We start from the raw sequence: 18662 nt of genomic DNA, 5'->3' as shown, positions 1-18662 counted from the left end.
CATAGGGAAAGGAGAAATAAAGAGGGAGAGAGAGGGAGAGAAAGAGACAGACAGAGAGGGGGGCAAGAGAGAGCCAGAGTGATTTGTGAAGCAAGAGGAGAAAGGAAAAACATCAGAACCGGGTTAGAGGAAGTCCCCGGAGAAGCCCCCAATTTAGGCACTGAAGTAGGAAGTGAGGCTTTGACTGGAAGGGTAAGAGATGATACTTTTATGGTCTTTTATCAATCTCCCATTTCAAGGCAGAAGAGAGGAAGCAGGGCGGGAGCACACTTCAAAAGTCAAAGCCAGCGCTCCAGTAGTTTCATAGCCTTACTCCTAGAAGTTAGTGAGGGCCAGCAGGGTGCCTAGTATGTGCCCAGGTATACAAAGTAGTGGCCTGAAAACAGGTCACTTGAGGAGTTCGTGCACCAGGCTTAGGCGGGGAGGTGAATTCACAGTGGCGAAGGAGCTAAGCTTTGCAGGAATGCTCCCATGGAGTGCAGAAGACCAGGCAAGGAAAAGGAGGAAAGAGGCGGGGATGGGGCCTCGGGAGGGCAGCGGTGTGGATGGGGGTTGACGAGAGGAAGCAGGGCGGGAGGTGGGAGTCGAGGGCTACGTGGGGGTAGGTTGTGGAGAAAAGGCGGCAAGGCGGGGCAGTGGTGGCTTGAGGACGTCTGTCTGTGCGAGCGGGGGGGGGGGGATGGGGGGGATGGTGGTGAAGTGGACGGGAGGAGGGCCTAAGGTGGAGGGAGTTGACGACGAGGGGGAGGAGAGAGGGAGGGGAAATCGGAGGAAGCGAGCGGCGGCTGCTGGGGGAGGAAGGAAGGGAGGAGGAGCCCTGAGCCGCGGCAGTGGCAGCGGCTGCTGCGGCCGCCTGGGGAGCCCAGCCGAGTGCCGCCTGGGGCTGCGGGGAGTGCGGGGAGACGGAGAAACCGGTAGACCCGGGCGGCGGGGCCGAGCAGCGGGTGAGTAGAGCCCCAAGGGGACGCGGCGGCCCGTCCCCCAGGGGCCGGGCGAAGAGGAGCGGGAAGATGCGGCGGTGGCGGCGGCGGGGCGGAGGGTGGCGGCCCCGCGGCTCGGCCCCTGGCTGGCCCCGCTTCCCCGCCCTCCCTCCCAGCTTCCTCCCTCCGCCCGCCTGCGCCTAGGGGGCTGGTCCCGGGCGGGCTGCGGGCAGAGAGGGTGGTGCTGGCCGGGAGGGCGGGCGTGAGGGGCCGGGGGGAGGGTGGAGCTGGGGGTTTGGGAGTGTACCCGGGGGCGGGAGGCTGGACCAGGACCGCTCTAAATTGGCTGGAGAGGGGGCCCCGTCGGCGGCGAAGTTGCTAGCTGGGGGCAGAGACGGCCACGCGGTTGCAGGAGTAAGACATCCCCCCCCCTCTCGTGGAGTGCGTGAGACGAGGAGTCCGGCGTCCCTGCCCTCCCCGTCGCCCTCCCCGCCTGCCCGGCCCTGCTAGCTCCTCTCCTAGCCTCCGGTGTCCCCTCTCTCTCACCCTCCTCTGCCTCCCGCTTGGCTCCCTTGGCAGTGCCGGGTCCCCTAGGTCCCCGCCCTGACCCTCTTGGCCTCCAACTTCCCTCGACCCCTGCTTGCTTGGCCACCACTCCCGTTCCCCTTTTCTTCCCTCGCTCGTTACCCCTACTCGCTTCGTTAATTCCCGTGCAATTGCCTCTTTGAGACCTTTTTTTCCTCTCCTTCCTTTTAGATTGGCCAACGGTTCCTTTCAACCCTGCCTCGTTGGTGGCCACTGGAGAAGCGCGGGGGGCTCCCCAGACAGCCGTGGGGACAAGTTAGAGCCAGCACTTTACCCCGGGCCTCGCGTGTAGCTTTCCCTCCCCTGTTCTAGGTGCCCCAGTGTCCAGAGGGGGGTGCGGGTGTGCCCTCCTTACATGTTCCACCGCCCGGGCAACCCTTCGGTCTCGTGTTCCATCTCGCTCTTGCTTCCTGTACCGTAGTCAAGTGGAGCCACTTTGCATCATGTCCCGGTATAGCTACCAAAGTCTCCTGGACTGGCTCTATGGGGGTGTCGACCCCAGTTTTGCAGGCAATGGGGGCCCCGACTGTGCTGCCTTCCTGTCTTGGCAGCAGCGGCTGCTGGAAAGTGTGGTGGTCCTGACCCTGGCCCTGTTGGAGATCCTGGTGGCCCTTCGGCACATCCTGAGGCAGACGGAGGACGGTAGGGGTGGCCGTGGCAGCCAGCCACAGCAGGTGACCCAGCGGCCTGATGAAGGCAAGGAGAGCCTGAGCAAGAATCTGCTCTTAGTAGCCCTGTGCCTGATCTTCGGGGTGGAGGTGGGCTTTAAGTTCGCCACCAAGACCGTCATCTACCTGCTCAACCCTTGTCACCTGGTCACCATGATGCATGTGAGTCTGTTGACTTTTTCCTGGGCAGTGTAAGTGATGATAAGAGTCATTTGTGTGCTCAGGAAACTAGTGTAGAGCACTTTGTCCCCGTGGGAAGTGGGACCCTTAAAGATGATTATCCAACCAGCTGCTGCCTTTGTGCTAACTTCAGCATTGCACAATGGATCAGCCCTACAGTGAGGTGAAGAGCCCTAGTAATGACTTGCACTCTGAGCCCCATGCCCCTCCCCTCGCAGCCCTGCTGGAGCCTGGTCTTTTCACCAGCAGGAAGTCCAGCCCCAGCTAGGTGCCCCTTCAGAATCACGTCTGTGGCCCCGTGGAGGCCCAGCCCTCTTGCCTTCTGTAGGAGCCCCCCCCCCCCCCCCCCCCCCCGCCACACACCCCGGGGGCCTGGTCACATGCTTTCCTGGAGGTGGTCACACAGGCTTCCTTGTCTCCACTGTGGTCCATTGGGGAAATACTTTTAGGGATTTCTCTTGACTCCATCTTTCTTTTGGGAGTTTATGCTCTTAGGGAGAGGTCTACTTTTGGTTTGTGAGAAGCTTGTGAGCTGCTAAGAGCTCTCTGAACTCGGCCCGGTACTGATTTGTGGACTTCAGGTTGGGGAATCTCGATCAGAGGTGAGAGGGTATTTACATTTTTCAAACCCGATTCTCTGACCTCTGTCTCTGGTCATGCTCCGAGGGTCCTCAGAAGGCTGATTTCTTTTGCTTTCCTGACTTCTACCCATTAGTTATGCTAAGGCAAACAGATGGGCTTGAAAGGGGAAATTGCCAGCTAGGTACATAGTCTGTGTGAGAACCAAAGACTGAGAATTTCTTTACTCAGCCTGAAGCTCTAAAGTCACGGAGGGACAAGGGACGACAGGGAAAGCAATTAGGTCTTTTTAGATTCTGGGCTGTGGCAAACTTGGTGAGTGTTACTGGGGGTAGTTTGAAGCCCACCATTAGCGTCCTTATTGCTTCTACATTTGTTGAAGATTGTTCTTAGGAGACTGGTGACAACCCTTCCTGAGGCAGGAGGAGTTTGAGAATCCCTGCGGGGGTTCAAGGAGAGAGGTCACTTGCTTCTAGGCAAAAGATGGATTAGCATCAGGGGTGAAAAGCCAGCTCTCCTTTGGAGTTAGTTGCTAGCCTTCAGTCCTAAACTGGGAGTGGCAGAGGGTGGTGAGTCCATCCTGTAGGACTTTGCTGTATACTTGTGGCTCGTATATTTACTAGCTCACTTTTCCTAGAAATCCATTTGGTTACATATCCTTGGCCTCAGTTTCTTGATCTATAGAATGTGGAGAATGACATTGGCCCGCCCCTTGGCATCTTGCAGATGGCAAGAAGGTGTAGATAGGCCTGGAATAAAGGGGATGGTATCGATTGGGTCACTAAAAGCATGGAAAAGAGATGGAGTGGGCAATGGTTTTCTCTTTCTTTCTTTCTTTCTTTCTTTCTTTCTTTCTTTCTTTCTTTCTTTTCTTCTTTCCTTCCTTTCTTCCTTTTTTCTTTTTTGAGAGGGCATCTTAGGAAGGGGTGCCATTTGCAGCTAGTCCAGGGTTGTCCTATCTAGACCTTCTGTGCAAATTTGACCAGTTCTCTTTCGTGTTTCTTTTTAAATGAATGGCCTTTTTGTTAATGAGAGGAAACAATGCATCCCAGTCGCTGTCATGTGTGCCTCTTAAGACAGGAGTGCTTTTTTAAAAAGGATGGCAGGTGGTAAGGGCCAGAGGGTGCCTCTCCAAAGGGGTCTTGAGGCCTCTGACCCCCACAGATCTTGAAGGTCAACAAAGGGCTAAATTCATCCTCACTGGGGCTGCTATTGGTGTGATGACGTCAAACCTGGCAGAGGAAGAGATTTTAGAGGCTTTTACGACTCCGGAGACCTACTTCTGGAATTAATTAGTTTTGTGGCTTTGGGGGAAGTCCCCTTTCTGGGCCTCAGTTTCTCTACCTGTAAAGATGAGACAGAGTTGTACTCCTAGCCCTTGATAGTCTGGTCTGTGGTTCTTTTGCCCCATAACCGATGGTAATATGACAGAGAGCTACTTTGAAAGGCTTTTGACCTCATTGTGCAAAAAAGGCAAATTGATCTCTTCTCTGTGGAGGTCAGGTAGCCAGCCAGTCCACCCTTCACTTTTGCTCCATATAGCTCCCAGTAAAATAAAATTGTTGAGGCAACCTTTGGAGTCTCAAGCACTTAATGTTGGGACAGATAGATGTTTGGGGGACTACAGGCTGATCCTTCTGTGTAGGTTTTTTCTTAGCCTGTGCCCTGAAGCTAAAGGGTGGAGGCAGAGAAAGGACACGTGCTTACACATTCTTGCAGTGTCCTGGGGATTTTACGCCTTTGTCGTCTGTCCCCAATCACTGCTTTGTAACCTACTAAGGTCCTAGGCTTTGATGCATCCGACTTTCTAGTGCCTTCTGTGTGGCTCTTCCTTAGACGTAGGATCGTATGGATTTTTGAAAGTTGACGAGAGTCGGTAAAAAAAAAAAATAATAATGACCAACAACAGATGGTAGCGAGCAGTGTTATGACTCGGGTGCACACATCACTAACGATACTTTGGAGGACTACTAATCACTTACGTTTATCTAGCACTTTACCACTCATGCATTATCTAATTCAAGGCTGTGATAGATCAGCCTAGGCCTGGAGAAAAAGCTGTTAAAATGCTTTCTGTGATTGTGTCTATTGCAAAAAGGAGATATTATGAACCAGGAAATGCTTTTGCAAGTGAATTAGATGAATTAGGCTATAATGGAGTAACAGACCTTGGAGATTGGAAGCAGCGACAAGGCCAGGGAACCTTTAGCTGAAGGGAAAGGGGGTTTCAAGGTGGAGACGCTTATGTTTGATAGCGTCTCTTAATGACTCCGTTTTTTTGGGCTTTCTAGAAAGTTCTTTCCCAGTTGAGTGTAACAAGGGCCGTGTTACTTTAGGCCAGGAAGTAGAAGAGTTGGAGGGAAAATTGGTTCCATTCTCCAGCTCTCATTTTTCAGTCTGTAAAATATCATTTGCAATGCCATGTTACACAGACCCTCGTCACAGCCATGCTGCTTTTGGGTGGCTGCCAACTGTAGTAACATAAGGAAGGGCATAACTTGTGGCTGAATTCTGTCCCTGATTAACATTCCTGCTGTTGAGTTTCTTTTTAGTCTTGTGATTTCTCTGAGGTTTGAGGATCGTAGTCTGATAGTGGCTTGTAGGATTACATGAGTACTGGCCCACAACTCAGTTCCAGCTGATGACGCGGATGCCCAGGTTAGCAGAGCTTTATTAAACCCCGTGCTAAATAGCAGGTCTTTCTGCCAGCTGCACCAATGAGAATTTCTTCAAGCATGGCCACTCAATCCCATTTTGCCCACGAATTTTGGCAGATATGCATTACGGGAATGAACTTCCTGAGCCATTGGGCTGTTTACCAAAAATCTCCCAGCAACTTAGTGGCGCAGGTGGCCTTAAATCTCAGCTGCCACAGTGGGAATCTGGGATTAGTCGGGAGAGATTCTTGTAGCTGTTTAAGTCTGAAAAAAAAAAATCCGACAGTTTCTCGGCAGAAGAGTTAAAATGCCAGACAGGCTAGATGTGCTGGCGAATGCCTGCAGTCTCAGCACCAGGAGGTTTAGGAAGGGGGATGACAAGTTCAAGGCCAGTATGGCCTAGATAATGAGACTCAAATTGAAACAAAACAAATGCAGTCTGGCTGATAGTGTCTGCAAATAGGGATCTTTGAGTAACTTTAACACATTGGTTCTTTTTCTTTCCTTCCTTCTTTCTTTGGTTCTTTCAGTACATCTTAATTTCTTTTTCTTGAATCCAGTTATGTTGTGTTTGTCTTAAGAACTTAATGAAAAGATCTCCTTTTTTCCATGCCTTGTTTAACTGTGAAATTCCTGTGGGTTCTGCATGTGTCTGTTAACATATGATTAGGCACTGAACTTAGCCAGGTGCAACATTTGCCGTTTAATCTTCAATGCCTGAACACATGAAGCAAATCAGGTATTTATAGCAAATTATAATTCATAATAGACCTGTAGCTCCCAGCCAGTACTTTATTCTTTTAAATTTTGGTCAGTAATACCTAACCCTCTCTTGTTTTTAAAATTTATTTTATTATTGTGTGTGTGTGTGTGTGTACCATCGTGCATATACAGAGGTCAAAGGACAACTTCCAGATGTTGGTTATCCTATGCATCTACTCTAGGTCCTGGGAATTGAGCTCAGGATGTCAAGCTTGCATGGCAAGCACTTTTATTCTGAGTCATCTCTGCAGCCTAGGCCTCGTTTTAGAATTGTGTTTGTTGTTACATGTTCTGCCTTTAAAAATATTAATGAGGTTCAATTTTCACCAGATAGGGCTTTCCTGCTTTGGGCTTGCTAAAGTTTAATCCACCACCCCTTTTTTTTCTTTCTCTCCCTTTCTTTCTTTCTTTCTTTCTTTCTTTCTTTCTTTCTTTCTTTCTTTCTTTCTTTCTTTCTTTCTTCTTCCTTTTGTCTCCCTCCCTCCCTCCCTCCCTCCCTCCCTCCCTCCCTCCCTCCCTCCTTCCCTCATGAAAACTCACCAAGGTAGCATTTGCTGACCTGGAGTTCACTTTGCAGATGAAACTGGCCTCAAACTCACAGACATCTGCTTACCTCTGCCTCCTGAATGATGGGAATAAAAATGTGGGACCCATCTTATGGAGTGGTATATATTCACAGATTCTGAGCTTTGGGCTGGGCTGGAGCCCACTTGGAAAAATGTTTGTCTTGCATGCCTGGAACCCTAGGTTCGAGCCTCATCCCTTGATAAACAAAGCATGGTGGCACATGCCTGTAATTACAATACTGGAGAGGCAGAGACAGGAGGAGTCAGAAGTTCAAGGTTATCTTCTGCTACAAAGCAAGATTTAGGCCATTCTGGGATAGATGAGATCCACCTCAAAAACAAAAACAAAACAAAATAAAAACTGAGCCTTTGGTGATACCTTCTTTGATGAACTGAAACACTCACAGGTGTGTTCCATTTACCGTATGATAGATTTGTTTTAGAGAAAACCAGGCAAAGAGTTGAGAATGAGGCTTTCTCTTTCCCCCTTGACAGCAGATAAGACATACCTCCTTACTCCTCATCTGATGTCTGGAGCACTGATTACTGTTCCTACAATGGGATTGATGTTCATGGGGAATGGGTACAATGAGGGATCCAGCCATTTGCTCGCAGCTTGTCAGATGGACTGTATCCTGCGTCATCAAACCAGGAGGGTACCAAGGAATTCATGTTTATATGTACTTAAGCGTCGAGGCATGACATTATTTTATTCTTCCCTCCAGAGAAAATTGCAGAGAATTTCCCCATCTTTCATTGTCGCCTTCTTTAGGAGACCACGTTCATTGTAAACAGGTGGCTGTGGATTAGTGGATTAAGCATCTATAGCTAACACTGGAGTTAAATATTAGGATGTCTATGGCTTTCTGTGGGAACCTGAGCAAATTATTTAACCTTTTCCTCTCCAGATCTTCACCATGAAAATGAATACAGGGAAAGCAAATCTTTTTAATTTACAAAATAACTATGCAGTCACTTAACCCAGCAAAGCTGGGCAAAACTGATTAAAGCGGCAGATGACCAATATGGTTTTACATTAGTCTCAACCTCTTTTTATTTTTTTCCCCGATGGCTAATGAGAGCCATTCTTCTAATAATGCCTGTTGCTTTTCTCTGGATCCTTGCCCATGTCTCCATGCCCTTGTAATGCACAGCATGCAAAACTGGACGCCATAACTCTTAGGAGAGGTCCAGCTCCTACCGAGCAGGAGGAATGCGGTTCCCTTTCAGCCTTTTCATGCTGTGCACCTGTGAACACAGCCCACCACCATCATGCTTGCTTTGAAATAACAATATGGTCCTGGCTCCTGCTCAGTGCCTGATTGCAGGCTCAATGGGTTTTGTTCCCTTACTGCGTGGCCACCAGCCACTGTCACAGTCTTCGTTGGGCTTGTTTTTCATCCATTCTCCCTGCACAGTCTCCTCCGAGGCTTCTCCTTTTTGAAATCTTTATAGGGGAGCCTGACCTGACTCCAATTCATTCTGTTAAAATGATATGTCCTCCTTTGACAACACTTCTCAGAATATTGGGCAAGGGGTTCGGGTACAGGTCAGGGGCAAGCGTGACTCTCTGGGTTCAATTCCCAGCCCCTCACAGTACATTTTGTTTGTTGTTTGGCGAGGGCTCTTTTGTCTGCTTGTTCAGTTTCTACTTTTTTTTTTTTTTTTAGTTTTTTGAGACAGGGTTTCTCTGTAGCTTTTTTTGGTGCCTGTTCCAAGCTGGCCTCGAACTCCCAGAGATCCGCCTGCCTCTGCCTCCCGAGTGCTGGGATTAAAGGCGTGCGCCACCACCGCCTGGCTTCAGTTTCCACTGTTAACAGAGACAGGTTTTTATAAGAAAAGGCATGTACTAGTTTAACTCCATGTCACGCAGGCCTGAGTAGAGTGATGTACATGCATGTTAATTGGTGTGGGCCTGGATAATGGTGACTAAGTGACTGACAGACTTGATGTTTTGTGCCCTCCTCACCCATAGTGACCTGTGTTCCTTTGAGGTCTCATGGACATGGTTCATATGTCTGTTGTGCTCAAGAAGTCAAATCTTCTGATTTGCTTCTTTTGTTTGTTTTTTGCTTTTTTCGAGGTAGTTTCTCTGTGTAGCCCTGGCTGTCCTGGAACTTGCTCTGTAGATCAGGTTAGCTTCGAACTCACAGAGATGCTGGGACTAAAGATGTGCACTGTCACCGCCTGGCTCTGATCTGTTTTTGAAATAGACAGAGGATAGAAGCGGGCTCAGTTTTAGAGCATACAAGTCTTGTGGAAGTTCTGCCACAAAGAGGGCTTATTAAAACCATGAGGCACTCTGGATCCAAAGTACGGCTTTCATCCTGATCGGGAAATTATGCTGCTGGTTTTTTTTCCTTTATCCCTTGGCAGACATCTGGGCATGACAACTTTAATTTCTTGCTTTACTATAGAAATAAAAAGAATGGTATTAGGCCAGTGACTCACTTTTCTTTCTTTCTCTCCTATACTTTTCAGTCGTAGCTCATTGTTATTGTGTCTACTTGAAATATTCTCAACAAGAGCCAAGTTTTTCAGCTTGTCCTTGTCTTTCATATCTTTTTATTATTGTCATTTATTCTGAACTACTGGAGAATGGATCCCATCCTTTGTGTGTACTAGGTAAGTGTCATACCAATGAGCCCCATTTTTTTTGCTGTGTGTATATGCTTTGCTACATTGAGAGCATATCTGTCTCGAAGGTCCCTATCTGGCCAGGCTGACCAGGCATGAAGAGAGCTATGAATATGGAGAGGAGTGATTAGCTGCTTATCATAAAGATGCCTGGCTCCCTCTATAGACACCCAAGCAGGTCCAGGGTAAGGATAGCATTATGATTTTTTTGGGGGGTGGGGATAGGGTCTCTCTGTGTAACCCTGGCTGTCTCAAACTCACAGAGATCTGCCTGTCTCTGCCTCCTTAGTGCTAGGATTAAAGGTCCTACCACAAGGGATGGGGCTGGCTTCTGAATATTTACGTTGGATTTTGAGACAGGGTCTCTGTAACGTTAATCTAATTGATCTTATTAATAAAAACCTGGAGTCAAATACTGGGGTGAATTCTGAAAGATTAGAGAAGTAAAGGAGCCAGCCACTAAGAGAGCCATCTTCTACAGAATCCTCAAACTGAAAGGGCTGAGTTCCTGTTTCCTCCCCATTATACACCTCTCTCCACCCAGCCATATTCCTTCCTGTCTCCACCTCCTAGTGCTGGGAATTAAGGCGGAGATCCAAGTGCTGGGAGTTCTTTCTCTTTTAGACTGGTTGAACCGCCTGTCGCCAGGTGTGGCCTTGACCTCCACATTTTCCTGTTTCCACTTCCCAAGTGCTGGGATTAAAGGTGTGTGCCACCACTGCCAGACCTCTAGGTTAACTAGTGGCTAGATCCGCCCTCTGATCTTCAGGCAAGCTTTATTAGGGCACAAAGTATCTCTATGTAGCTCTGGCTCTCCAGAAACTCACAGCATAGAGCAGACTGGCCACAAACTCAAAGAGATCCCCCTGCCTCTGGCTCCCAATTGCTGGAATTAAAGGTGTGCTCCACTACCCTCAGCTTTGCATTCTGAATTTTAAAGAAACTCCTCGGTGAACTGGGAATGTGCCTAGCATGAACATTACTGTGTAATCGGATGTAGTGCTCATACTTGTAATCCCAGCACTCCAGAAGTGAACTATCTCACAGAAACAAAACTACCCCAAACCAAACAAAACTGTCTCATGGTTCTAAGGTTGGCCAGTCTTGGGTCCCATTTTGAAAGACATCCTGTGGCAGAAATAGTCAGTGGGAAGATGACTCACGTGCTCGTCCTGACTGATGTGAAACTGGGTAGCTTATGGGCGAGACATTTAGGCTTCTGAAAGCACTTGTATAGGCCGTGTAGGCAGTTTATGTAGTTTAATGCATGTAGTATGACTTAAGAAATAGGATAAGTTCATGAAATTTTTGTGAGGTAGCTTTTAAGGGAGTTGTTATTACTAGAATATTTGAAGCAAGTCTTTGTTGCCTCCTAATTATTTATTCCTCTCTAAGCCAGTGGGTCTCTCAACTGACAGGAGGCCATTTTGACCCCTGATTGTTGCATGCTAACTCCATATGTGACACCATGTAGGAGGCATGTTAGCTTCATGAGAGCAAGGACCCTTGTCAGTCTTGGTCTCTGTTTATCTAGAATGAGAACCAACAAAGAGGGAAAGAAAAGAATTGTAGACATAAGACATAATGTATGGGCCAGTCATGGGAACATAGGCCTTTAATCTCAGCATTGAGGAGGCATAGGCAGGCTGATCTCCATGAGTTTTAAGCTATCCTGGTCTATATAATGAATTATAGGCCAGCCAGGGCTACATTGAGAGAGATCCTGATTTTAAGAAAAGAAAGAAAAATAAACAATGAGGGTGTTGATGTTCAAGGTCCTAAATTTGATCCTGGTCCTTGCTAAAACAAAAGCAAAAAAATTCTAGCCCCTAGTGCTGCTGCCTCCTTCATAGTTGGTGTCTCATCTGTAACCTTGCGTCTTATCAGGGTCGCATTTCCTGCTTCTTCCTCGTCAAGGCAAGTGAATCTTTAAGAATGCTTTGTTATTTCTGGGCCATTGATAAAAGTCTCAGACTTTTATCCTGAAGTTTCCTTAGGGGATATTCAATAGAGAGTCATCCTCTCTGCCCTGTCCCAAGGAAGACCCATGCCATCGAGGACAGATGCCCAGAGCACTGAGGTAAGTTATCAGAGATCAGTGGATATAGCATGAACCCATGTGCAACCTGGGGGCGATTATTGGTTTGTTCATGAGATGGTTGCCCTTCTGAATGAGCTAGCTTCACAACAGAAACAGAATTCAACATTTCTTCCCTCCTCCTTCCTTCTTCCCCTATCTCCTTCCCTTCCCCCTCTCCCCTCTCCTTCCTTTTCTTTCAAGACTTATTGCTGCCTTCCTATCTTTCTTTTTTTCATATTCTTTCTTTCCCATTTCTCTGTCTTTCTATCTGACAACTCCATTCAAGTTGGCTTCCTTCCAGAGTATTTTATGCTGTAACACAAAGCCTTCTATAATGCCTGTTCCAGGACTGGCAGGATGGCTCAGCAGGTAAAGGCACTTGCTGCTATGCCTTGGATTCAATCTCTGGGACTCACTTAATGGAAGAAGAGAACCTCTCCCTGCGAGTGGTCTTCCTATCACACTGAGTAAATAAATGTAATAAAAATCTCCATTTCATTAGAGAATGGGACATGCCCAGGGGAACTGGGAGGAATGTACCTCCGTTTTAAAGGCTCACTGAAGTGGGAAAGGCATGTGGGCAGACTCCATTGGCTGTCTGGGAAAGAAGGAGTTAAGAAACTATGTTTTCCCAGTTTTAACCTATTATCTATCCTTCAACAGTTTTTGTAACGATGAATTTTTGGGTATTTTATTTTTAGTGTGTTTTGTGTGTGTGTTTGTGCACACACTGTGTGCATGCCATGTGCATATGTGGAATATGTGGAAATCAGAAGACAGTTTTTGGAGTTGGCTCCCTCCTCTTTCCGTGTGGGTCCTGGAGATGGAACTTAGGTCATTAGGTTTGGCACCAAATGTCTTTACCTGCTGAACTGTCTTCATATTCATTATTGTTTCATTTTTAAAAATGAAAGAACCAGGCCAGGTATGGTGGCACACATCTTTAATCTCAGCACTGGGGAGGCAGAGGCAAGCAGATCATTGTGATAAATCAGGGGCCAACCTGGTCTACATAGTGAGTTCTGGGCTAGCCTGGGTAATGTAATGTGGCAGTGTCTCAAAAAAAGAAAGGACAAATTAATTTTTAAAATGAAGCAAGCTGTTGCATTGTTTATTTTAGAATTCTTCCTTTATATTGGACTGGAAGTTGAGTTTCTTTGTCTCTAGACAAAGTCTAAAGTCCAGCTTCACTGGATTCAAAGTACTGTGAGCATAAAGAAGGCCGACAGCCTATTATGCATAGTTCTTTAAAAAGGGTGGGACTGGAAAACCCTTTGACTTCATGCATTTATTTAAGACATTCTACTCAGATTTGATACTCTGGCCTTTGGATTTTTCATGTTTTCTAATGTTAGTGTAAACAGAACTGCTACGCGCATGCAGAATGAATATAATTATTCCTCTTGCTACTCACTGCTGTCATTTTCTAGGATTTCTTTGTGTGAATTTGTTTAAAAAAAAAAAACCTTTTCGTAATGACTATGTGAGTTTAAAACTCAGTAAATCTCACCAGGAGTTGTGGCACATACCTTTCATTCCAATACTCAGGAGGTAGAGGCAGGTGGGTCTCTGAGTTCGAGGCCAGCCTGGTCTACATAGTAAGTTTTAGTATAGTCAGTACTATGTAAGAGACCCTATCTCAACCCCCCCCCCAAAAAAAAAAAACCCCTGAAATCAATAAACCTCTTTCTCAAAGAAAATGACAAAATTTCCTAGTTACCTTTCCCTGGTCTGGTATGTTTTTTTTTTTTTTTTTTTTTTTTTTTTTTTTTTTAAAGCAGCTGGCTTTTCCCTTATTTCCTGCCCAGGGTTTATGCTTTTTGTTTGGTTGCTTTTGTTTTGTTTTTCAAGGCAGGGTTTCTCTGTAGCTTCGGAAAAGTTTGTGCTTTTTTCTCCCGTCCTCTTTTCCAGATAGTATGGAAGCTGTCAGTTTCTGTCCACTCAGGTGGAGTATTATGCTGTGTTGATAGCATCCAGGGGATGTGAGCAGCAGGGAGTGTACGGGTGCTAGCATCATGGCACGCTGGGCGGGACCAGTGCAAACACTGCGGTAGGTGCTCAGGTGTGTAGAAGAAGGAGATCATTTGGAGGAGAAAGGAATTGTGAACCTGTTGTCCCACCTCAGCGCCTTGCGCCTCCCTATCCCCAGCACCTGTCATCAGAGCTGTGTCACCGTGGGGTCTCTTTTGCCTGTGAGTAAAATGGCCTCTGCCAGTTCACCAGCTGTGTTTGCAGAAAAACTCGAGCTGACTGTGCTCTGGCTGTTGCTAGCAAAGAGACATTTCATTCAGGTGCTGATTAAATAAGGCACTGAGCCAGATTGCACATTAAGGTCCTTAACTGTGGCCCTGGGAGCTCTGAGTAAACATTTATTAGATGTTCTGGGCACAGCAGTAGCTGAGGACCATGCTGAGGCGTTATCTTCAGAAATCGGGTTGAAGGAAATGGGAGCTAAGAGACATTTCTAGAAGGAGGTGGATCTTCTTTTCCTAGAGTCACCAGACCCGAATTGCTGGCATGGACACTGAAGGACTAGAGAGGTTTTCTCACTGACATTAACCTGCCGAGACTCAACACATCGGGATTGGGACCCTGCAGGCTTCCTAGCTGAGTAGGGTGATAGAAGTATCATCTCCCTGGTCTAATATAAGTTCGGGCCTAGTGAAGAGAGAGAGCTTTTGAATTCTTCTGTTTTCTAGGTTTGGCTTTGAGTTCCATTACCATGTGACCTTAGGCATGCTGTATAACTACTCTTCTCAGTTTCACTCATCTGTAAAATAGGAGAATTAATAGCGCTCACCAGACAGGGTTGTCAGTCATTTCAGTCAAGAATTGAGCAGAAGTCTTGGCTCACTGTGAGCAAGCAACGGACGTTAGCTTGTCCTGGCAGTCATTGTGGTACTGTGTATTTCACGGCAGGGGTGGCATATGGTGGGAATGTGGGCTGAGGTGTTGTAGTCTTGAGTTCAAATCCTTTTAGCTATGTAACCCTGGGTAGCTGAGCCTGCATTTCCGTATTTGTGAAATGAGATGATCACACATAAATATACCAGGGTTGTGTAAAGACTGAGAGACTCTTAGTAAGTCGCTTATGATAGTATATGGTGTGCACACAGTGTGCATTTAGTATCTCAGCTCTGATAGTGATGGTGGGGGTGACAACAGTCACTCTTGCTACTGTGACCCCAACTGCCATGATGGCATCTGAAATGAGAGGTGTCTTCAGGATTAGCATTATGACTGTTGCTGTTTTCAGCTTGGGTGCCTGATGGTAGAGATTTGATACTGGATTTAGGATTTTTGCTAATGAAAGCTCCCCTGGAACCTTTGTGTCAGGCATGCAGGGGCAGAAATACTGGTTTTCATGAAGCTAGTGCCTGGCTGATAATGGTTGTGGGCACTATGAAGGTTACTTGAGGTTAACCAGCCCTTTGGAGGAGGGGGGGGGCAGTGGCAGGAGGTGGCTCCGGTGGCTTATTCCTGTTCTGTATCAGTGGGCTGACTCCATGGTACAAACTGTCTTGAGACTGGTAGCCTAGGAAACCAGTGAGTAGATGAGTAAAAGTATGAAAGGAGTGGTTTTCAGTGGGTGGGATGGATAGAGAGAGGTGAATGGGTTTCATTTTTGCATTTTTCGTAATGTCTTTTGATTGAAGGAATTGTTCGTGGAGAATGAACCACTCATAGGCTCATTCTCATTGCCCTTAGAGAAGGGCAGGTTTATTTTTCACTTTTTATTTTGTTGCCAAGCTTGGGGGTAGAAGAACTCCAGGCCCTGTGCATGCTGGGCAAAATAGTCTACCACTGAGCTTCGTAGGTACCCAGGCCCAGAAGAACAGGGTATAAAGCAGGCCAGTGTCTTAGGTGAAAGGCCAGCACAGTGTGGTAGAAAGGGTGCTGGTAGGGGATCAGACTCCTGAGGCCTTTACTGACGTTATCAGCAAATCGAACAAGACAAAACAGCAGTACCGCCAACAAATCACAATGCTATCTGCCATCCTAGTGTTTGGTAAACCTCTCCTTTCAAGAACTGCTGTTTTAAAAGAGACTATGCTCTGGAGTCTGAGTCACCAGTCACTTGAGGGAGAACCAATTCAAATGCGGTTTCCAGGCCTTACCCCTTTGTCATGTGACTTTACAGCTATGGGTTGGGGGTGCCTCACCCCCACCTTGGAAGGTCCTTGGGTGCATTCACAAGCATTGGTGGGTAAATAGGCGGTTCTTTAGTTGAAGACTGGGGAGGCAGGCTAAGGTGTTCTCCTGCAGTGGTCCTGGTAGGCAGGCTAAGGTGTTCTCCTGCAGTGGTCCTGGTTCGCTGAGAGCAAGGGAAGGGCAGACGTTAGAAGTTAGCTTTTCCAGACTTACCCACCATTCTGAGACCTAGGAAAGTTTGCAATAAAGGATTCTGTTGTCTTACTACTTCCTCCTTAACCCTTTGCATTTGTTAAGGGTTTTCTTTATTGAAGCATCAGGCATTGGATGCACTTTATTCTCTACCCTGCAGGAATGTTGCTGAGACCCCGTGTACAAGTGCCTCATTATCTTGAACATTTTCACAGTGGGCCCCCTGGGCAGCCAGCTGCTGCTTCTCCCCACCCCTCCCTGGGGTATTTCTCCTTCCCAGCCATGAGCAATAGCAATATGGGCACCCAGAGGAAAATGACACTTTTTACCTGTGGGTCTCCACTTTGTTTGACTGCCCCAGCCAGCTCTCCTAAGAACAGTCACGTGTGAGCTAGCACCAGCCAAGGTCAAGTGTCCTAGTTTCCTTGTGGGATTTTTTTTTTTTTTTTTTTTGGCCAGTAAATGAAGAAAAAAGATTGACCTCCAGTCCCGTGGCTGTCCTCCCTGGAAAGGCCTCTTAGGAGGGAAGGATTGTCTTGGGCCAAGGTTAGGGGTGACCTAGTATTGGCCGAGGTTGAGTTGGGTTTGCAAAGAATGTGAAGGCCGCTGTGTTCCTGGGTCTCCTGACCAGCCCATTCTTGTTTGGCCGTGTTTCATTTCACAGCTAGCGCTGTGTTTGCTCAGATGGACGCATGTGGAAAGCAGGCTTGAATCAGCTTCCCAAATTTCTTACTCCCTGCTTTCGGTCTGTCCTGAAAAACAATTTGCAAAGTACATTGTGGTCCACATCTGTTATTATTATTACTTTTTAAAAAGCCTCCTTTTCCATAGTTCCTTTTCTGTAACCTGGGATTAAGTCCTGAATCATGGTAGTTTCATTGATAATAGAACTTCAAAACTAACTCAGAAAGAAATATAAAGAACATTTTATTAGCATTTTAGAGAAAAAAAACCAGGCAAACCAAGTTGTAGATCCTGGCAGCTGCCTGGAGGAGGAAGATGGGTAAGAGGAAGGAAAGCCATGTTTTTGAGCTGGATGTAAGTTTGCCAAGTAGCTACATGGGCAGGGAGGGGAAGCATCAGAGAAAGAATGAAAACACTTGATGGCAGGACAAGCACATGTAGGACTTACCTTTTATTCTCATTTCGCTTTTCGAGACCGGGTGTCCCTATGTAACATTAGGTGTCCTGGAACTCGCTCTGTAGACCAGGCTGGCCTCGAACTCAGAGATCCATCTGCTTCTGCTTCCTGAATTTGGGATTAAAGGGGTGAGCCACCACTGCCTGGTGTAGGATTTAAGTTTCTATTGTATATACGTAGGATTTTAACTGCTATTCAAAGGAGGAATAAAAAGGAGGGAAGCAAAACATGCTTTTTGAATTAGAAATCAGAAAATCAGGGCAGGCTTAGCAGCAAGTGCCTCATGGAAGAAGCTTCTGGGATGTGTAAGTACACTGTCCTCCCATCTCCTTAGCCATGTGCTCAGCTTTCCTGACGTGGCCTCCTAGCACAGTGGCAGGCACAAGTGGGTTAATGACTGAGGGCAGGGAGGGTGGCAGTAGCATGTTTTGTGATGTTGTGACCTTTTGGGCAGTCTAGGACATTATGTCTACCCCAAGCCAGAGATGGAGCTCAGATCTTATTCTCTTAACTCAAAACCCTGTACTTGAAGGAGAGATGGCGGGAGGGGGTTACTGGTCCTTGAATGGCCAGCCTCAGCAAAGCTCTGCTGCCTCTGCCTTCCTTTTGTATGGCTTTGTGGATCCTCAGGAGGAGTAATTGTGATGGTTCCCTTTCTTAAAACTACCGTGTTGCTGGAGAAATGAGGGTGGGATCCAAGGCTGGGCATGAGTGGGAGGGTCCATCCTCCATGACCCCCCCAGTCTGATGGCCCTCTGACTATCTCTTCCACATTCTTCATGTCTTCCTTCTCAGGTTTCTCATTTTCTTGTCATGTACTTTAAGCATAGCTGGCTGCCAGTTCTGGGATTATAGGTATATACAGCAGTGTAACTGGCATGATTGCCATGCAGAAACTCTTATTGCCTTTTGACTCTCTTGCAGACCTTTGAACAACTATAAACCAGGAACAGGGTCTGAGGGGCAAAGAAGTGTGAGATTTCAGAGGAGGAGCTCATGGTAATTTTTCATTATCTTACACACTCCTGGAAAAATTGACAGTAATAATAACACTTGTGACTTCGTGTTTTAAGACAAGGCGTTTGTCTTTTTATGTAGTTCAGGTTGTCGGAGAACTCAGGAGACTTCTGTCTCCATTTCCGAGTTCAGGGTTAGAGGTGTGCACCACCATGCCCCACACTGATTTGTAACATTTTTGAACACTCACTAGATATGCTGCAAGCTTCGCGCCAAGTCTGCTGCTCATGTGTTAACTTCGTTTGCAGCCTTCCGCAAAGGTCACTTTGGAGTTATCTACGTTTTTCACTTCTAGTTCATCTCTCTGTTTGTTGACTTCCAGACCCAGGATATTCTAGCAACACGTTCTTTGATTGTTGAATCTGCTGAGTGATGGGGAGAAGAGCTAAAAACAAAAAACAAAACCCTCAGAGATTAGCTCAGAGGTGTCTATCCTCTCTCATTTTCTATTTTCTTCTGTTCCCCTCCCTCCCTCCCTCCCTCCCTCCCTCCCTCCCTCCCTCCCTCCCTCCCTCCCTCCCTCAGA

At 47.0% G+C, this 18662-nt stretch overlaps 1 protein-coding gene across 7 annotated transcripts in view; it reads left to right on the top strand.

Annotated features, from left to right (window-relative positions):
* Positions 1-805: 805 nt before the first annotated feature.
* Tmem164 (transmembrane protein 164) overlaps positions 806-18662 on the top strand; it is a 466391-nt gene continuing 448534 nt past the window's right edge. For 2 of the 7 annotated variants that reach the window (XM_057759104.1, XM_057759102.1), the window contains exons 1-2: positions 816-944; positions 1677-2335. In XM_057759104.1, coding sequence (XP_057615087.1) covers positions 1949-2335 — 387 coding nt within the window. In that variant the 5' untranslated portion in view covers positions 816-944; positions 1677-1948. Of the gene's footprint in view, positions 945-1273; positions 1335-1676; positions 2336-2926; positions 2956-18662 lie in introns of those variants that run through there. The other 5 variants (XM_057759107.1, XM_057759103.1, XM_057759106.1 and 2 more) reach the window with 5 other exon arrangements.

Source organism: Chionomys nivalis, chromosome X (genome assembly GCF_950005125.1).
Source record: "Chionomys nivalis chromosome X, mChiNiv1.1, whole genome shotgun sequence".
NCBI classification, from domain to species: domain Eukaryota; kingdom Metazoa; phylum Chordata; class Mammalia; order Rodentia; family Cricetidae; genus Chionomys; species Chionomys nivalis.
Note: the sequence above shows the minus strand (reverse complement) of the source record. Positions and strands in the feature narration are given on the sequence as shown.